Genomic DNA, 21,055 nt, shown 5'->3' with positions numbered 1-21,055 from the left:
TTACATCATTGTAGCAAGTCTATTGTGCCCACAAATGTTTAGTAATATGTAATTCTGACCTACAACAGTATTAAAAACTGTACAGATGTAAATAATCACTCCAGATGTCTGTATGCCAGAGATTTAGATAGTTAGATTATTTTTGAGTTTTTAAATGGGCATGCAGGAGACAGGAGTGTTTTGTTTTATTTCAAATGAGGTAGGCAGCTCATTGCAATTGATTCACTTCTTAATTCTAATATTTTCTGATTTTAGCCTTTTTAAGCAATGCAACCTCAGTTTTCTTAATCCATGTTTTGATGATATATTTTAACAAACAGTGTAAAGAGAGTTTTTAAGCAGTAAGTGGTTACCTCAGATGCCTTTAACACAAGTCCTCCTCGTTTAAATCTATATTCAGTGACCTGTGCACCAGTGTCATCTTTATCATTGGGAATTACTAAAAAGGGACCCAAATTTATACAGTTATGCAGGCGGTTCAGGTCTTTTAAAAAAATGGTTGCCTCAGAGAGATATTCTGTTTTCTCTGCAATGGCATTGGTTAAAGGATCATTGCTGCCCTGAGCTTATTTGCAACTGTATCGCGGACTAACTTCACATATTATTGTCTGTTTGCAGTCAGAAGGGAGTAACTCTGTGTTAAAGAACATGAGTTAACACCCTTCTGGCTATAGACAGACGATATCTTAACTTAAAGGAGACATTCGTCTGAGAAACTAACAAAGTGAGGGAAACTACTAGAATGGCGTACATTGTAATGATAACATTTACATGGCGGGAGATGAGTCTTACAATTATAATTAAAGTCAATTAAACTGTTCTAACTATAAAGATAATTCAATTTTTATCAATACAATTAATCAAACTGTACATTAGCATTATATCTGTACATATATACATTACACTGTAACAATAATATGGACATGTACCGATACCGTGTACAATACAAATATTTTATACAATAAAGCAATGTCTGTGTCTTCATTTCGCGTAAATTTACTCAATGTATGATTGTGGCTTTGTACGACACATGCTCCAGCGATAATTGCTCTGGAGTCGTTTTCTTACACTGTCCACAACCCTGACTTTAGCCCTAGACCCAACGTTATGCCTTAATTTAATCTAAACCAAAACTTAAACATAATCTAAAACTCATCAACACCAAATCCCTGTTCATATATCTTTAGAGGCGTTTCCATTTTTACAAATCTGAGATGCATGGCCCTATGTGTTATCAGTGTCTGTGATATGGTGAATATTGAAAGCGGAATATTATTATATAATCGGCTTGTAAAAGTCATGGGATTTCTGACTGACCTATAGGTTTATAATTATGATTGCAGCATGAGCTAAATCCAGGATTTTTAGAATCTGAGGCAAAGATACCCAATCCCTTTAAAGAAATAAAAATCCTGGAAAAATGTGGCCGAACAAATGTTGAATCGGCATGAAGAGACAAAATGTTTGCCATTGTAATCAAAATGTTTATCTCAAGCTTCTAACACGATTTTGGCTCAATTTCTCTCTCTCTATCTCTCTCTCTCTCTCTCTCTCTCTTTTGCTTCCTTTTCTTTTTCCTTTCTTCCTTTTTAGTTTCTATTTCTTTCTTTTTTGTTTATCTATTTATTTATTTTGTTTTAATCACTTAATGTATTTGCTGAAAATGGCCCTAGTAAATAAACAAAGGTAACTGAAAGATAACACGGAGCTCTCTTCGAGAAGTCCGAGGAATGCAGAAAGTTTCAGAACAGACTGGTTCCTTGTAAATACGTCTGATTTTTGCATGTTTCATCATTAATAGTAAAAAAAAAAAAAAAAAAAAAAAAAAAAAATGTAGCTAGGTGTTTAAAATAAAAGTGGTGTTTTCCTTGATATCTGAAAAACATCGGATTTTACTTTCTCTATCAATGCAATTCATTCTCTGAACAAAGTTTCCTCCAAAATATTGTGTAGCCCGAGCAGCAATCGCTTGGATGTCGGTGTTTGATTTGTTTTTGTTTAGTCCTGTTTGTTAATTTTTTTTTAAATGTATAGTCTTTATATCCATTTGTTGATTTGTTTGTTTTGTTTGTTTATTTCTTTTCTGGGGGTCGATAAAAACTGCATTGAGCTACATATAGGATTGTTTTTGTTAACTATTCTGTACAAAACGGTTTTAGCCCGTTTTGTACCCTGTTTTGTTGCACTACGTTGCCGTTTTCTTGAAAAATTTCTATATTTGTATGTACTTGCAACCAGGCGCGTACGCAGGATTTTTTCAAGGGGGGGGTTTTAACATTTATAAATCGGTCCGAAAATTTCGCAACGACTCAGCCAGCCGCTGAATAAGCGGGGGGGGGGGGGGGGGGGGGGGGGGGGGGGTAAGAGGACACTTTTTTTTTTTTTTTTTTGGTCTCGAAATTTGGAAATTTGACATTTTGCTCCGTTGGGGGGGGGTAAGGTCACCTTTTTTAGGTCGGCCATGGGAATAATTTTTTTTTTTTTTTTTTTTTTTAATAATTAAAAAAAAAAAAAAAAAAAAAAAAAAAAAATCCAAAAGGGGGGGGGTTTTAGGTTTTTTTTAGGGGGGTTTACACACAAAAAATTTCCAAAGGGGGGGGGTTTAACCCCCCAAACCCCCCCCCCCCCCCCTGCGTACGCGCCTGCTTGCAACATAATACAGTGATTCCTTGTGAAGTAATGTTATCGGGTTCATCGCACTTTGTAGAAGTGACCTACATGTTAGATGTGTTTTTAGTCGTTTGTTCATAAAAGATGATTGATGATTTGTTTTTGTGCATGGTTATTGTAAGTTTAATTATCTTACTGAAACTTAACTATATACTAAACTCAGCTACACATGTAGAACAAACATCTTTGTGTTTTACGTGGGTTGTAAGCTAGAATTCTATCAGAACGTTATTCATTTATTACGGAGTGACTGAATAAAGTCTACACCATGACTACGTCAGGGAATTCCCCCGGTAAGTTACGGCGCGTCGTACTGGTTAAAAGTTTTGTTACGTAGGTCTTAGTGTATGCGCGCGCATCCTATGTAAACAAAACTTCTCGTGCATATACTTAGGCTTGTGTACAGTACACACTGCATGGGGCTCTAAACATATAAAGAGGCAATTGCTCAATATTTTCGGATTTTATCTTGCAATTGAAGAAATAACAACAATACAAAGTAAACCTTGACAAGCAACAATCCGGAAAATTGTGGTGAGTTGACTGAAGAGTTTTTCAAATTTCTAGCGCATTTATTGACATAGTTGTGAGTGAATTAGAATGATGAATTTTCTTTACTTTTTATGTCATGGTGTGTGCGTAGGCGCGTGTTTATATATTATTTTGATGTGCTACTGTTATAAGATCTCTAATCAGATTGCATAAAAAGATGCGAGAAAGCAAATCTGAGAATATACAAATAATAGTAATTTTGACGAAAGCGATACAGCAAGTGATTTTGATTGTATAGATTTGGCTTTAATCGGATGAGTATAAAATAATGATTCCGTAGTACAGCATACGAAGAGAGGGAAAGGATGAAAACAAATGGGAAAGAAGGAGTGAGTGTGAAAAGCATAATGGATTCAAGCTCAAGCTGCCTATTTTTCTGAATCGAATGAATACAAAATGAAGGGAACATTTGTCAAAATTTCATTCCCTCGTTTTTGTTTATAATTTAATTTTAAGAAGCTCAGTCGTATTCTTATTCTAATTTTATTAGGCACATAATTATGGTCGTATATTTATTTCTCATAGGCGTAACAAAGTATATAATCAATGGGGAAGAAAGCAAATACTTTCATAATTTGAATAAACAAAACGAATAATAGTCATTTTATCTTTCTATTGTTAATTCAAACAGCCGACCGCAATTATGGTTTTGGGACCACGAGTACCGGGTCCCCGATGCCCAGTAGAGACGCCAGAACAAACCCGCAAGCGTCGTGCTGCCAGAGTTGCCAGGAACCGTAAAGCAGCACAGAGTGGTGAGGGCACACACAGGCCTTCTCCCTCGACCCCGGGCGCCACCACCAGCGGGCAAGGACCTAGTCAGTTGAGGCCTAGACCCCCACAGACAAAGGTAGGCCGAGCGTTCTGTTTGTTTATGTGTTTTTTGTTCATTTATTCATGTATTTATATATTTAGTCATATCGATGAATTCAATATACTTGTATGTATTTATTCAATTCTGCATCAATTTTTTTATTTATTCATTCATTTATTGATATATTTGTCAATATATTTCTTATAAGAAGTCATTCATTTATTTTTGTTTATATATTTATATATGTGTTTGCTTTTATTCATATATTCTTTCTTACACTTTCAATTAGTTAGTTATTCATTCACGTAATATAGAAAGGTGTATGTGCGTGATTGTGTCTCGGTAACAGGCGCGTACGCAGGGGGGTGTTTGGGGGGTTGACCCCCCCCCCCTTTGGTATTTTTATGTGTGTAAACCCCCCTTAAATATCCCTATTAACCCCCCCCCCCCCCTTGGATTTTTTTTAATTTTTTTAATTTTTTAAAAATTATTTAAAAAAATAAAAAAATAAAAAAAAATTACCCCCATGGCTGACCTAAGAAAGGTGACCTTACCCCCCCCCCCCCCAACGGAGCAAAATGTCAAATTTTCAAATTTCGAGACCAAAAAAAAAAAAAAGTGTCCCCCCCCCCCCCCCCCCCCCCCCCCCCCCCCCCCCCCCCCCCCCCCCCCCCCCCGCTGAGCGACTTTTTGGCCGCGCGATTTTCAAATTTTCCTGAGTCGTTGCGAAATTATGGACCCGATTTTAAACCCCCCCCCCCCCTTGAAAAAAATCCTGCGTACGCCACTCTGTGTGTGTGTGTGTGTGTAGTTCCTGGAACATCTGATGTACGTGTATTTTCCTAAAATATAACACGTCTGGGAATGTAGGCCCTTGTTTAATAAACGTATTGAGCATGCATGGAATCTGAGAACCTTTTATTATCTTTTTCCAAACTAATGAAGAAAAAAGTCTTGCTTAGCAAAAATGTGTATTTTATAAAAAGCATTTAATAGACCTAGGGGCCAATTAAGTTGTTGAGAGTATAATTATATGTACCGTATATACATGTAGATATTGTATCTGAGCAAAGTGCTTAAAATTAAGCTTGTCGTATTCTAATACAATCGAGGTATCTATAAAATATACCCTATAATTTAAGCATAGGGCCTACCAGGGGCGGACCTAGGGGGGGGGGGGCGGAGGGGGTGGGGCCGGCCCCTCCCCAGAGGAAAAAAATAGGTAAAAACACGTTAATTTTACCCTTTTTTGAGATGGCCGGGCCCCCTCCCTTGGCGCTCAAGGGGGGGGGGGTGCGATTTTTCAAATTTTCGAGGGCCAAGAAGAAAAAAATGCTCACTACCGAAGATGTTTCGCGCGCCAGCTGCGCAGCGCGCAGATCTGGGCACCGTGCACGCGTGCTGCTAGCTAGCTGCATGTCCGTCCTGCATATATGCGGCCTAACTATACTAGCGCCTAGCTAGCCTAGCCTGGCCTAGCCTAGCCTGTGCCTGCACGCGCACTTGTAAATTATGATTTACTTTAGCTGTCGTGTCGCAAATAATCTTTCTCTTATAGATAGGGTCTATAGATCTAGTCCTTGGAATTAAAATATGGTGACATGGAATGATGTTCGTGTCATTGGCATAATGTTAGGTGAGTCTGAAAGAGGTTTAATTTAGCTATTTGATACATTTTAGGCAAGCAGTACGTAGTAGACGCGATGTAACATCAACAGTGCTTGTAATCGTATTTGTACGCAAGGGTAGCTCTATTGCTAGCGCTGTCCGGCCGCCTAGCGACGGCTAACTTCATGGACCCTATAGGCGCTACATAAGATAGTCCTGTGGCTGTGGCCTGTGGGGCTCTTCGAAGATGTTTGACAGATAAGTATATAAAAAACAATTGGTGGATGTTAGATCTATAGATCAGGGGGTATTGACTAGGCTGCCTTACTTGTAATATTTTAGTAGTGCCACTGCCAGTTGCTCAAAGTCAAACACTCTCTCATATGATATAGGGTAGAGTACCCAGTATTCGGTCACTTAAGGGGAAATCACTAATATTTTGAATTCTTACCTCTTTCATTGGGCAATCTACCCATCAAAAGAAAAGAAATTTATTCCTCTAACAGGATTTTATAGTCACTGAAAATATAGAATAACGATAAGCAAAAGACTTCCGAAAGAAGACGGAGCATTTTTCTGCCCAGAATTCGGTCGCGCCGACTAGAATTCGGTCACGCGATTTGTGCGTGGTATCTCCGTTGCAAAGGAGCGTAGCGTATTTGCGCACTATTTTCACACAATTGCGCGATAAAGCACTGAATGTCAATGCGTTGACCGAATACTGGCTGAGCGATACCGCATGGCAAGGGTATCGTATAAATACCTCTTGCACATCGTCAAGTGCGTCATTTGCAAATTCGCTGCGATGGAGCGAACACGGAAGTGATTCTCTTCACACACATACTAAATTCATTGTGACAGCACACGGGGTATTGACTAGGCTGCCTTACTTGTAATATTTTAGTAGTGCCACTGCCAGTTGCTCAAAGTCAAACACTCTCTCATATGATATAGGATCTAGAGTCTATGGAATATGCGTTTGTGTATAATTTTCATGCGGTACGATTTGTTTTTTAACAAGCAAAGAAATGGCAGCTAGCGGAGTCGAACCCATAGCCTACCCTGTGGTTCACAGTCCGGTGACGTGACTTATCTAGTGAAGTAGACCACAAGTACATCTCTACAATAGGAATATGATGTCAAGGATTTTGCAGTCCATATAATAACTGAGGAAATAGAAATGACAAATAGATCTAGATCTAGCCCTATTTGTTTTACTTTAATAGTTATAATCCCTTTTAATTATATGACTTTCTCATTTAGCCAAAGAATTCAGTGAGCACAGGCAAACTTCAGGAACAACTCAAGAAAGCAGAAGCCTCTCTTCAAAAGAGAAACAAAGAGCACAATGTAAGTTTATTGATCATATCAATTAGATCAAACATGAAAGAGGGGGGATTATTGGATAATGTTATCTAGATCTAATTTTTTTTTTAAATCCTATTCAGCTTTCCTACAAGAAACGACAAACATAGAAATTCTGCTACTTCTGAATAGATCTAAGACTATAGATTAATTCTTGTTTGACCAAGCAGATTTTTCTAAAAAGACAAATCATATGCTAATAACACGATTCTTATCTACATGTATCTGTTTATGTCAGAGCGTTTTGGAAACCTTTGAAACTCTCAACAAAGAACTTGACTCAGTGAAAGTACAGCTTGCAGATACGACCAAACAGTATCAGGTAAGCTCCCGATCCGAGGAAATAGTCGCTACTTTTTATTTTACTTTTGTTTTATTAGATTTGTCTTTATATTTTGTCTTTAAAAAAATTTATTAATCAATTGATTATTCAATCTTTTTTTATTTACTTTTTTTTATTTATTCAAATATTTATTGATTTATCTGTTTTAAGATTTATTCATACATGTACATCTATTCCTTCATTTATTTATTTGTGTATTTAATTAATTAATACATTTATTTATTTATTTTTACATCTAGATCTGTTTAGTCCTATAATTTGTTTTAATCATTCAACAAATAACTTTGATTATTTTTGAAAGTTTAAAGTCATATGATCATAGTTTGTGAAAAGAGAATTGTCTCCACTGAAAAAAAAGATTGTTATTATTTGATTTTGGAAAATGTCAACTGTCTCCCGTACATTATACATGTATGTAATATTTCATAAGAAAATTGCATCAATTGTCATATTATCAATATTTCTACTTCTATTTAATTAAATACATAGGCCTACCACTGTAGATGCATTTAATTGATTTTAAGACATTAGTATTTCTCTTTCTCAATGGAATTCTTAGGACATCAGTAAGACTTTGGATGAAAGCATCAAGACATCAGAGACCCAGCTTGAAGAGAAGAGAAAGGAAAATGAGGTTTGTCATCTATAGGTCCATTCTCATCATCTCTGTAAATGAATAGAGGGGGGGGGGGGCATGGAGTTAGTCAATTGAAGTGCAGTTATATGCAAAGAAAAAGGATTAGAAACAAATGGGGATGGGGAGGAAGATAATGAAATGGAAAGGAGAGAAAGACAAAGAGAGAGAGAAGAGGAATAGAGAGAGAGAAAGAGGAATAGAGAGAGAAAGAGAGAGAGAAGAGGAATAGAGAGAGAGAAAGAGGAATAGAGAGAGAGAAAGAGAGAGAGAGAGAAGAGGAATAGAGAGAGAAAGAGAGAGAAAGAGAGAAGGGGAGGGGAAGAAAGGGAGTGGTCGTGTGTTTGTTATAGTTATCTGCATTACTGATTACGTCAAATTGCATGATCAATTTTAAATGGGATCTTTATCTGTTCTCCTAGGAACTCTTGATGTCCAATGAAAGTCTTAGCGATGAGCTCAAAACAGCAAAGAAACAGCTCGAAGATGTCATACGAGAGAAAAAGGTAAGTGGTTTGTGTCCCCAAACCAGTGGAAGCTAGGGCAATGCTTACCTCACGCCAAGTCGTATGTCAGTTTGTATATATTCAAAATTATTCTTTATTTGCTCACATTTCACAGTTTGTACTTTTGTCTGGGTTTCCTTTAAATGATATTAGTTGTCAAACAAATGTTATGACATGTAACTTTGTAGCCTGATTACCTTGTCAATTACTATAATAATTTTTTAAAAATTATGATACAATATATCTTTTATGTATATTTTGTTATCTGTATTATATCTGCATGTGAAATGTGAAAATAATAAACTCAACTCAAACTCAACTCAAACTCAACTCAACTCAACTTTACCAAGTATGAGAAATCATCCTCATGCAAGAACTTAATTTTTATTATTGATGATAAAGATATGAATGATGACAACAATCATAGTGGTGACAGTAACTATCATAAATAATAATAATAACAACTTATACCAGTGAAAATTAGGATTGATTCTCTAATCATAAAAAACATAATGTTAAATGCTCAAACAAACTAAGTTAATGATCACAATTATGACGACTCTCTGGCTATATATAATTCTTAAACAAACTTAATGGTTCAGGTTAACAAGCAAAGTCCACTGTTAGCATTACAAATTAATTGTAATCAAACACTGATAAATACATGACAGTGATGATCCCCCATAGTTCTATATTGGAGTAAATGCTTTAAATCTGCTATAACGTCGATCACTTGAGAAAATAGAGAAATAGAAATAGAGAGTTATTAAAGTCAACCTCTCCTATAAACAGGTCTTGGCAGATAGCATGACAAAGATCGTGCAGCCATTCAGCAACCCATCGGTTGACGAACTAGCTGAGCTCGTTACATCCATCTGGACCGAACGTGACATCATTTTCCAAGAAGTCAAATCGGATCTGTCCAAGACCCGACTGGCCAAGGAGAAGGCTGAAGACCAATCTCGACGTGATGCTGAGGCTCTGAGGGCAGCCCAAGACCCGACGAAGACCAAGGCCCACCTGATTAAGACACAGGAACAGAGCAAGGTAGACCAAGACCAATGTCATTGTAGATCAACATGACAACTAGATAGTCCAACTTTCAATATCGAACCCTTGTCAAGAAGAGAGAGATCCACAGTTTCACTTCATTGTTTTTATTTATTTATTTATTTATTTATTAAGTTATTCATATATTCATTCCGCATTCATTCATTCATACATTTATTTATTTCAATTATTATTCATTTTTTAAAATCTGTTTATTCATCTTTTTAACTAATCATTATTCATGTGCTGATCAGTTTGCTTAGATATCATGTTATTCTTATGCCCCAGGTATTTGCTGAAGAGCGAAATGCAGCCGTGACAAAGATCGAGGAGCTTAAGAATGAGAAAAATGACCTGGTTATGGATAACATATCTTTAACCACTGTCAGTGCTGACTTACCAATTCTCAAGCAGAAGATCAAGAAACTGGAGAGAAGTCTTGAGGTGGGAACTCATATGTCATTCAGAAGAAAGAAAAATAAAATAATAAATATAAGTTTTGGAAACAATGATAATTTTGTTTTATTTGGATAAGATAAGGGTTGGGTTATGTGGAAATCTTTGTAAAGGAAATTAAGTTGTGTGCTTCGTGTGCTAACATAAGGTTGTTGAATTTACCAAAGTGTTACAAACTCAAATTTTGTAATATTTTTGTTTTATAATTTTCTAGTCAAATGAATTGTTATACCGTAAAACAATTCATTCTATAAAAAAATCCAATTCACCATGTAGCGGCTACATGATGAATTTTTTTTTATAGGGATAAGTGGGCTTTCTCTGTTAATACATTTGACAAAATAGTTTGGGACTCTGAATCAAAAGTTATTACGCCTTACAACAACATCTATGGGTAATACTGGTTATACTGAAAGGGTTATAAGGTATATTGGAAGATTGATACGAAATGTATTGAGTTGTTTGTAGCGTTGCACGTAGAGTGGTGGCTGTGTTGGTAAATTAAGGCATTATTGTATTTTTGCAAAAACTAAATCAATTCGGTTTTCTCTTTCCAATCCCGCCTACGTCCACCCCACCTAGGATGCAAGTGATCAGATCGTTATAGGAGAATCTAGCATTTGGTTCTCGAAGGAGAGAAGGAAGATCTGATGGAACAGCTACACCAGATGAAGAAGGAGAATCAGACCATCTCTTCGGATCTCAACACCGCCTCCAGGGAGAAAGGTAGTGCTTTCGAAGAGCTCGAGGTGAGGGGAATTCAATTCTTATTTTATTTTATCTTGAGTAATAATGTCTATAAATCTATTTTTTTATTAATTAATTAATCTATTTATTCTATCATTTGTATATCTAAGTATATGTATATTCACTTATTAATTTTATCCAAATAAGTAATCGCTTTTAAACCTGTATTTCTATTGCTGTTTTTTTTATATGGCAAAGATGCAAGCAAAGGGAGAGGCAGAGGGTTAGAGAGAAAGAGAGAGAGAGAGAGAGAGAAAGAGAGAAAGAGAAAGAGAGAGAGAAAGAGATAGAGAGAAAGAGAGAGAGAGAGAGAGAGACAAAGAGAGGGAGTGAGGGATGTTGAAGATGTGAAGGTTTGAAATTATAATCAGAAACACGCGGGCATAGTATTATAATTCTATTTAAAATGTAAATCTATGTTCTCTACTTTTGCCTTTAAAAAACAGGCATTCCTTTCTGAAGTTCGCTCCATCACCGGTCTGTCGCAGAGCATTTCGCCGGCTGACTCTGCTGAGAAACTCCGAGAGGAATGGAACAAGCGTGAGAACCCTTCCCAGAAACAGGGAGATGAAGAGATCAAGAAAGAGGATAAGAGCCTTCAGGTGGAGATAGGGGATAACGGCGATGCTTCTGACCAACTTCAGGTAAGGAATATTCCCCAGGACCGATGGTAAGAGAGAGGAAGAGAGAGAGAGAAATGGAGGAAGAGAGAGAGAGAGAGGGAGAGAGAAAGAGGGGGATACAAACACAGAACACACATACATGTACATAGATAAAGAGAGAGGACACGATCTGTAGTGTAGAAGGATGAAGGGAGATAAGAGAAAGAGTGCGAGAGACCTTTTTTTTTTGGAGGTGGGGGGGGGGGGGGGGTGTGAGAGTGAAAAACAAAAATATGTGATTTTTTTGTAGTTGGAAAAGGGATGGAAAAAAGTCATGGAAACACTAACGCACAAGCCCGTAAAAGAATGGTACACTTTCTTATTTTTGTCTATGTTCCATTCATTTAAAAAATGTAGAAACTTCTGATTGAAGTGCGATCCATTGCCGGTCTCTCAAAGAACGTGTCGCCAGAAGATTCGGCCGAGAAACTCCGCAAGGCATGGGAGGATCAAGAAAAGGTCTTCAAAAAACTGCAAGAGAGAGAGAAGAAAAAGGAGAAGAATACCCTTGAAGAGGTCGCAGGGAAGAATAACGAGCGATTCCAGGTAAGGGATTTTCTCGGGCTGGTCAATAGCAGGATACATTTTATGTGAAAGGGGTGAGGGGGAAGGGGGAAAGCGCATGAAGGGGGAAGCCTGAACCAGATAGAATGAACTGAGGATATGATAGTAATAATTTATAATTTGATATTTTGGATTTATACATCCATCCATTATCCATACACATTCTTCACTCTCTTGGGGGCAGAAAAAGGAAGATGAAAGGAGATAGAAACAGCCGCGGAAACACACATGTGCATGATGTATAATAAAGGTATAATGTTGCCCAGACTATGGGTTCTTGTAGTAAAAAGAAGTTAACCTGGCTATGTTTTTCTTTGTTTTGACATTTCCATGATATACAGAAACTCCTTTCTGAAGTGCAATCCATTGTCGGTCTTCCGGAGGATGTATCGCCAGAAGATTCGGCTGAGAAGCTCCAGGAGGCATGGAAGAAGCATGAGAAACGCTACCTCAAGGCACAGACATGTAACGAGAAAAAGAAGGATCTTGTTGCAAAAATCAAGGTAAGAATTCAACCTGACTTCTGAGACCTTTAAGATCCGATGCAAATGAAATCATTGTCATTTCATATCTACTGTAGATTTAGATCAGGAACGAGGGAGAAATGAAATGGACAGAAGGACATGGAGTTAAAAATCGAGGTAGAAAGAAAGAGAGAGAGAGAGAGAGAGGATGATATAGAGTTGGAGAGACACAGAGAGAAAGAGAGAGTCTGGATGAATCTTTCAGCCACTTTTTCTAATCAATCATAACGTTTGCATTTATCTAATTCATATAAGACACAGTATCAAAATATGAAGATAACCAACTTGTGCTTTTCTCTTTTTTTTAATGTTTGCATATTACAAAATACAGCTTTTGACAGAGTCCATTGAAGACCTTGTTCAGGCTGAACCAGGTAAATTGACGATCGAGGACCTGATCGAGAAGCTTCGAGAAAAGGACATGAAATACGCTCTCAAGTTTGACAACCTTGTCACTGAGCTCGAAGAACATCAAAAGGATCAAAAGGTAAGTTATATTTATTTGATAATCTATTCACTGAAAACACAAGTAAACTCACAAGGAAAAAAAAAATAAGAAAAAAAATATAGATATGAAGGGATGAATCTTATTTACTATCACCTTCAACAACTTGAAAGAAAAAAATACTAGATAACTCCTATTTTTTCTTTATTTCCCTCTGTCTTTGTTTATTTTTTCATTTATTTGTTATTCATCTTGAATATCTTCCATTCTTTATCTAATTTTTCTTTTAACTTTTTCTCACAGACGTCTAAAAAGGACAAGATTGAGAAAATCCGGGATATTTGCAGGGTAAGATAGTAATATTTGCATCACAATGTGGCACTGCAGTAACCGTGGAGATTGGTAATGTCTTGTAGTCGAGTGGTTTGAGGCCAAGCATCTGGCTATACTCTTTAAACGGATAGTTATATGATATTGGACGGCTTTGAGTGCGATTCGAGAATACATTGTCATAGCGAGAGCAAAATATTCTTATATCACACAAAAACAAATCCATACAATATTATTATTATTATCTTTATCAGGCTGACTAGTGAAATAACAAAATTTGACTCACCTGGGTATCGACAGTTGAAGTTCCCGGATGACAGAGCAATACGAAAAAAACAATATTGATCTGTTATCCAGGTCCTGCGCTAAAGATATTGAATACACTGACTTATTGTACCACTTGGAAGCCTTATATAGATAATAAACTTTATTTACCTCTTTGTACTCATAATGAATGATTTAGCAATAATGATACTCACCTAATCCAAATCATCTGCCAAATAATTTTGTGATTGTAAAGAAATCGGATCAATTATTATAGCAATTTATAACTGATGTGCTCAGAACTTATTAAATAATCGCTTTTTAATACTGCATCTTGGTACATAAGTATTAATTTATTCCGATTTGTATTTTCATGGTATGATCAGTTTCCTTTCATTAATTTACATACAGCCATTATTGGATCCCGATTTCATAAAATCAAAATTTGTTTTCTTTAGAAAATTGCCAAGGAAATGGACATCAAGTTCAAGACGAAGACCAAGATCCCAGAATTTCTTGCACTCTTCCGCAGCAAACTGGACAAACAAGAGGCTTGCTTGACGTCATTGGAAAAGAAAATCACCAAGAAGGACAAACAAATTGAAGTAGGATTCTTTTTAATTTCATAAAATCAAATTTAGTATACTATCATAATGAGCCTTAGCCCTGTTGCATAAAACTTAGCATTGATGTTAACTTTGACTTTAATGGTAATTTCCGTGAAAACCATGGCTGTTGGGTGATGTTGCCATGGTAGTTACTAGTTAATATTGATGACAAAGTTACCATTAATGATAAGCTTTTAAGGGGGGGGGGCACTTGAAAACACATTTGCCTGCATCAAGGTCTAACTTGGACAATGGTTTAACAGTATAATTTGGCTATGAAAACACATGCCCTCTGTACCCCTAACCCCACCCAGGCTCAGCCTCTCTTTCTATCAATATCTCATCTATCATTTTATTCTTCTGTCTATCCAAAGGAGCTTGCGTCTTCTCTGGAGCAGATGATGGAAGAGCTGGAGCAGCCCACCATATCTTCGAAAGATAAGAAGAAAAAGAAGAAGAAGAAGAAGCTTTTCAGGATGATCATCAACAAGTTTGTCCATAAACAGGTGAAATAAGAAGCTGGGATTTTACAGTTGTCGGAGAGGGAAATAAATGGATAGATAAATAGATATGTAGGTAGGAAGAGAGAGAGAGAGAGAGAGAGAGAGAAAGAGAGAGAGAGCGAGAAAACAGAGAACGGACACCTACTTTATACATAATTAAACTTATACAATTTTAACTTTTCAATTTGGATATATTTCAGTTTTTTTAAAAGACCATCATTTCTTTAGCAAATTGGCAACACTATGAATTCTTTCATTGTCGTGATCAAAATGATTTACATGTATGATCTATATGTTCTCTCTTTTTTACAGACTAATTGTATGTTCTCCTCTATTTTACAGACATCAGACGAAAAGCTTAAAGAAATTGAAGACCAGGCTGATACCATCCGGTAAGGAACATGATTACATATAAATCTAATCCGTCACATTCTTTTACTTTAAGAATGTCAATGAAAGACTGGGTTTGCCTCTTAAAGCCCCATGCACAGCTACTTGCGCCCTCTATATAGCAAACAATGCCTAATCAGTGCTTGTTGGTCCCCCATGATCCCCTTTTTCTCATGTTAATTGAGAGCTGATTTGATGTGATAACCACCTGTCAATGAACTTGCAGGGAGGTCTAATCCCCCTGGCCAAACTATTGCAGACGGGCTTTAAGTACCGGTGACCAAAACTGGACGTGATGAAACATTTGAGGGAATCACAGGATCAAATGGAGGTAGCAGGAGGAAGGAATCATACCATCAAAAACAAAGAGGCTTTTATTGCCGACAATCGGAGAGTTTTCTTTTCTTTATTTTTTGTCATAGACAACAATAATAATATAGTATAAAAGAATTAATGCTATTTGGAAAAGAAGACTAATAAATCAAGCAACAACAAAATTTAATTAGGCATTTTTCACAGTAAGAAATTGAATTCAGAATATCATATATAGAATTCATAAAAATACATCAAACAGAATGAATAGGTTTTAATTATGCGAAACCTATTGCTATATATGGTAAATGGTAATCGGTGAAACTGACATTAAAATATCCTCTTGTTCAAATGCAGTGGCTTGCGGGTTATTCAGGAGGAGAAATACAAACAAGAACACGAGATCCGTGCTCTCAACAGAGAGATCAAAGAGTTCGAAGTCGCAGTCACTAACCTCAAGAGAGAGCTTGAGGAACGAGATGATACCATTCTCGAGGTTAAATTCAGCCTCGAACAAGAGACGGACATCACCCACCAACTACACGATGTCATCCGTTCGTGAGTGATTATTTTTTGTTTGTTTATTTATTTATTTTATTCATTATTTATTCAGCAATTAATTCACAAAAAACATAACAATGTAAAACTGTAAATATGAGTAAACAAACATTAAGAAAATGTCAATTATAAATGCACAATCTTCCTCAGTGAAAAAAAAAACATGGGGGCTTGGGGCGAATTAGCCCCCGAAATGCCCAAAAGAGCCCCCGAAAGTCATAAAACAGCCCCCCAAATTGCATAGAGTTCAATGCAAAACAGATTAAAGAGTGTTATTTTCATGCAAGCAAGCTTGAAAAGTAGCACCCCAAATTTGTTGAGTATTTTTCCCCTGATCTTCCTGGAGGTCCTCTGAGTGCATCAGTTGGCTGCCAGGGAAGAGGAAAGCAAACTAAATCACTGTAACCGTAATGGTCCCTTTTGATTGATTGATCGATTGTTTGAATATAAAGGCCAGTATACCCTCCCGTGCCAAAAGTATTGCAACATAGACACACACATTACACAGGAGACAAATAATTGAAAATGAGTGCTGTTTTAATGAATATGTAGTGCATCATTTTTTATCATACTATCAGGCACATTTTATTGATATATCAATAGTCATTTTTCATGTAAGATTCACGAGTCTCTAGTATTTTGTTGGATATCCTCGCCTTCTAATGATGGCGCGCATCCTTCTTGGCATCGTCGCGTAGAGTCCTTGCAATCTTTCTTGGGTGATGCTGCCCCAGGCCCTGAAGATAGAGCGGACCAAACCTTCCCTCGTGGTTGGTCGGTCTTTGGTGTTGGCTCTCTTGATGTCATCCCACAGATTCTCTATCGGGTTAGCATCTGGTGATTGCGCCGGCCACTGCACCCTGTTGACGCCAGTTTCGTCATACCATTGGTCCATCCTGGCTGCCCTGTGTGCCGGTGCGTTGTCATCCTGGAAGACGAACGGGTGTTGCGCGTTGCCAAAGATGTTAGCAATGGATGGAAACAAGTGGGCGTCCAGAATATCTCGATATTTGGCATTATCAATGTTCCCATCTACACAAATTTAACCACAAATTTAACGAATTTCATCATGTTGCAATACTTATGGCATGGGAGGGTACATAGGAAACTACAGACTTTTGTACATGTTGAGGTGTGCAGAGTTAGTACACTCATTTGTGAAGCATCACCGTACCCGAACAAACTAACGAACAAGTAAATGTCATTAAATTCAAAAGCTTATTGTTCATGTTTTGTTAATCAGTTTCGAAGAGCGCAAGCCTTTGAGCCCTCGAGATGTACCTCGACACTATGACAGAACCCTGATGGATCTCCTTGTCGTCGACGAGTTAAAAGACCGCTGTTGCTTCGAGACCCTCGATATCCAGCACGACCTCAAACCGTACGATGAGGAGAAGACCGACCCGGACCGCTATCCCTTGTCGTTCCTCTCGAAAGGTACCTTTGGTGAGATCAGCCTGGCAAGATTAGTCTCCAATAATAAGTGTGTCGTGGTGAAGAAGCCCCTCCTACCTTGGCGCCTCACATCATCATGCAAAGAAATGGAAACAAAGGTGAGATTTGATAGGAGGTTTAGAAACTTCATAACTTTGAAATAAACCCCTCCACCCCTCCACCCCTCCATCTTTACTTTCTCGTCTTGTGTAAATGCTTGTCTGCCATGTGTCTTTTCATGGAAGTGCTAATAGATTCGATCATGAGTTGATTTATTTCTTATTATGGTTTCTCTTCTTTTCTTCAAATATTATGTTTCTACCTGTATCTGTACGCAATTTGTCATAGTTTAGAAATTGTCACGTGTCTTCTTTGTAAAGTGTTATTTTTTATTTATTTCTTTTTCATTTTTTGTCAGGCAAACACCCTTCGTTCTCGCAAGGAAGCTATGATCCATGATCTCCTTGAAAGGAATAGTCTGTTTCCTAGACTTGTTGGTGTCTTGAACCTGTCAAACCAAACCTGTATTGTCCTCGAGTTCATCGGGGACGCAAAGGAGGGAGTAGACCGGACCCTCTTCAGCGTCGTCAAACAACGAGACAAGGACTTTCCCATGATAAAAAAGCAGGACGTGCTTCGAATCGCTGATGATATTGTCACAGCAACATATGCCTTGCACGAAGAGAAACTCCTTCATAACGACATCAAGTCTAACAACATCCTGTTGGAGAGACGTGATGGACTTTGGCGTGGTATCCTGATCGACTTTGGCCAGGCCAGCACCATGTATTTCCCGATAAGGAAAGATTGCAACGAGTTCACCAAGGGCATGTACCAAAAGGGAGAAATGTATAACAACATTGCACCAGAGGTCATCATGAGAGGGCGTCCTACCTCGATTCTCAGTGACATCTATTCCATTGGCATGGTGTTCCGTATGATGGGAAAAGACTGCAATATCCGGCCCCTCAAAGACCTTGGTGATGAATGCTGCAGGAACAATCCAGCTCGTCGAATCCAGACTACCAAAGATATTTTCTCAAAGCTGAGAGACATCGAATATGATTACCTTGGTGTGATGCGTCCCAAACACAAGGTGCCTTATATCGGGCAGGAGGATGTGCCCTATCTACCTTATTAAACTCATCCAACTACTAGCCAAACATGCACAATCAGGTAAATTAAATATATGTGTCTGTCTTTCAATTTCTATATATTTCCCCTGGAGACGTTCCCCCTCCTTTATCTCTTATTTTGTTCAATACTATGTATTCTCTTGTTTTACCCCCTTTCACCTTTTCTTTTTAATTCCATCGTTCCACCAATGTTCTCATACAATTGTATTCTATCCCATCTCTTTTCCTTCCCCATCCACCCATCTGTATTTTGTTATATTTATTCGTTTCGTGTGTGTTTTGTTTATTAGCCTGCTTGTTTGTATGTTGTCCTCTCACCACTCTATCACCATCCAATGAAACTTGAAGGACGATTCTATTTTTGTAAAAACCTAACAATCTACTCAATTATTTTTTTCCTAGACTCTCTTCCGTTTTTATATCTACAAAAGTGGATTTACACAAGATGTTTCTGATAGATTTATTGGTAACGTTCAATGTTCTCGATGTTTTTTATTTTCATTCCCTTTCCGGATCTCTTTTGAATCTTTCACATTGTACGGACATTAACTTATTCTTTCAACATTGCAGGCATCCAGGAAACACAACGCTTTCAATCAACAATATCGGGAATCATCAAACTGCTTTCAACTGCTGCATCCTCACTCAACCACATTGCATTATAATAATTTAGTTATCCTGGTTCAATAACCAAGCAACGCTTAGTGCCTGTCAACAGTTTAGGAGCAAAGTCATTTCAATCTCATGAAGATGTAATGCCTGGAATCAATTATCGCAATACGTAGGTTTTAAGTAATTCAGAAGATATTTCAGTAGTTAATTCATACAACATATTTATATTTTGAGAGATATTATAGCAGATGCAAAGGTACATTGTTCAATCATGACAAAAACAATTCTTCTTGCAATATTAATTCAAATTTCATGAAGCAGATTTGAATGATGAAATCATGAAAAGCTTAAAAAATATATTAAGGAGCGCCTAGTATAACTCAACCTAACCTCAATTAACCTTTCGGATTCAAGAGACAGTTAACTTGCTTCTGTTTCTGCACCTTTATGGAGTCGGCGGCCATGTTGTTATCTAACTCTGTGACCTCCCCCGAAATAGAGTTCCGATCATTTTACTAGCCTATTCTGACAAGCAATTCAGGGATTAACAGAACAATAGTTTCAAATGGCATCACGAAACTTCGTTACTGTCATTCTTTAAAAAAAAACAAAAAACGTCTAAGATCAATGTCAAACATAACACATTTGATTGACGATCATTTCATACAGCATTGATACTGGCTACCGATAGTTGAGCTCCTGTGCCAAGCAATAGCCAACTAACCAACAGTTGAGTATTAAAGCTGTAGCCAACTCACCATCAGTTGAGTTTTAAAGCAGAAGCCAACCCACCAACAGTTGAGTTTTAAAGTAGTAGCCAACTCACCATCAGTTAAGTTTAAAAGCAGTAGCCAACTCACCATCAGTTGAGTTTAAAAGCAGTAGCCAACTCACAATCAGTTGAGTTTTAAAGCAGTAGCCAACTCACCATCAGTTGAGTTTTAATGCAGTAGCCAACTCACCATCAGTTGAGTTTTAAAGTAGTATACTCACAATTAGTTGAGTTTTAAAGCAGTAGCCAATTAACCATCAGTTGAGTTTTAAAGCAGTAGCCAACTCACCAACAGTTGAGTTTTAAAGCAGTAGCCAACTCACCATCAGTTGAGTTTTAATGCAGTAGCCAACTTACCATCAGTTGAGTTTTAAAGTAGTATACTCACAATTAGTTGAGTTTTAAAGCAGCAGCCAATTAACCATCAGTTGAGTTTTAAAGCAGTAGCCAACTCACCAACAGTTGAGTTTTAAAGCAGTATCCAACTCACCATCAGTTAGGTTTTAAGCAGTAGCCAATTCACTATCAGTTGAGTGTAAAAGCAGTAGCCAACTCACCATCAGTTGAGTTTAAAAGCAGTAGCCAATTCACCATCAGTTGAGTTTTAAAGCAGTAGCCAACTCACAATCAGTTGAGTTTAAAAGCAGTAGCCAACTCACCACCAGTTAAGTTTGAAAGCAGTAGCCAACTCACCATCAGTTTAGTTTTAAAGCAGAAGCCAACTCACCAACAGTTGAGTTTTAAAGTAGTAGCCAACTCACCATCAGTTGAGTTTAAAAGCAGTAGCCAATTCACCATCAGTTGAGTTTTAAAGCAGTAGCCAACCTCACAATCAGTTGAGTTTAAAAGCAGTAGCCAACTCACCGTCAGTTGAGTTTAAAAGCAGTAGCCAACTCACCATCAGTTGAGTTTTAAAGCAGTAGCCAACTCACCATCAGTTGAGTTTAAAAGCAGTAGCCAACTCACCATCAGTTGAGTTTAAAAGCAGTAGCCAACTCACCATCAGTTTAGTTTAAAAGCTCTAGCCAACTCACCATCAGTTGAGCTTTAAAGCAGTAGCCAACTCACCAACAGTTAAGTTTTAAAGCAATAGCCAACTCTTCTTCTTCTTCTTTCTTCCTCTTATTCTTTTCTTCTTCTTCTTGCTTCCTCTTCTTTTCTTTTTTCTCTTTTTCTTCTTCTCTCTTCTACTTACT

At 37.4% G+C, this 21,055-nt stretch overlaps 1 protein-coding gene and 1 long non-coding RNA gene across 2 annotated transcripts; both read left to right on the top strand.

The window, feature by feature from the left end:
• Positions 1-6,892: 6,892 nt before the first annotated feature.
• On the top strand, positions 6,893-8,500 carry LOC115928586. The gene is made up of 4 exons (XR_004066089.1): positions 6,893-6,994; positions 7,248-7,331; positions 7,912-7,986; positions 8,409-8,500. It is a non-coding gene; the product is annotated as an uncharacterized LOC115928586 (long non-coding RNA).
• Positions 8,501-9,284: 784 nt separating this feature from the next.
• On the top strand, positions 9,285-19,594 carry LOC105438771 (leucine-rich repeat and coiled-coil domain-containing protein 1-like). The gene is made up of 15 exons (XM_030996780.1): positions 9,285-9,539; positions 9,831-9,986; positions 10,581-10,747; positions 11,192-11,389; positions 11,765-11,953; positions 12,313-12,474; positions 12,827-12,982; positions 13,244-13,288; positions 13,993-14,139; positions 14,517-14,648; positions 14,988-15,037; positions 15,705-15,905; positions 17,149-17,458; positions 17,758-18,515; positions 19,046-19,594. Exons 3-14 carry the CDS (start codon positions 10,649-10,651, stop codon positions 18,478-18,480), a joined length of 2,412 nt encoding a protein of 803 aa, XP_030852640.1. The 5' UTR covers positions 9,285-9,539; positions 9,831-9,986; positions 10,581-10,648; the 3' UTR covers positions 18,481-18,515; positions 19,046-19,594.
• Positions 19,595-21,055: the final 1,461 nt, after the last annotated feature.

Source organism: Strongylocentrotus purpuratus, unplaced genomic scaffold, assembly GCF_000002235.5.
Source record: "Strongylocentrotus purpuratus isolate Spur 01 unplaced genomic scaffold, Spur_5.0 spur5_scaffold_3, whole genome shotgun sequence".
Taxonomy (NCBI): Eukaryota; Metazoa; Echinodermata; class Echinoidea; order Camarodonta; family Strongylocentrotidae; genus Strongylocentrotus; species Strongylocentrotus purpuratus.
This window is presented reverse-complemented; position numbering and strand designations above follow the sequence as displayed.

Bases quoted from the DNA above. Each gene is read 5' to 3' on its own strand.
- LOC105438771 (XM_030996780.1), top strand. From the start codon at position 10,649: ATGGAACAGCTACACCAGATGAAGAAGGAGAATCAGACCATCTCTTCG. The intron at 15,038-15,704 runs GTAAGGAACATG...GTTCAAATGCAG, and splicing joins GACCAGGCTGATACCATCCG to TGGCTTGCGGGTTATTCAGG. The intron at 17,459-17,757 runs GTGAGATTTGAT...ATTTTTTGTCAG, and splicing joins GCAAAGAAATGGAAACAAAG to GCAAACACCCTTCGTTCTCG.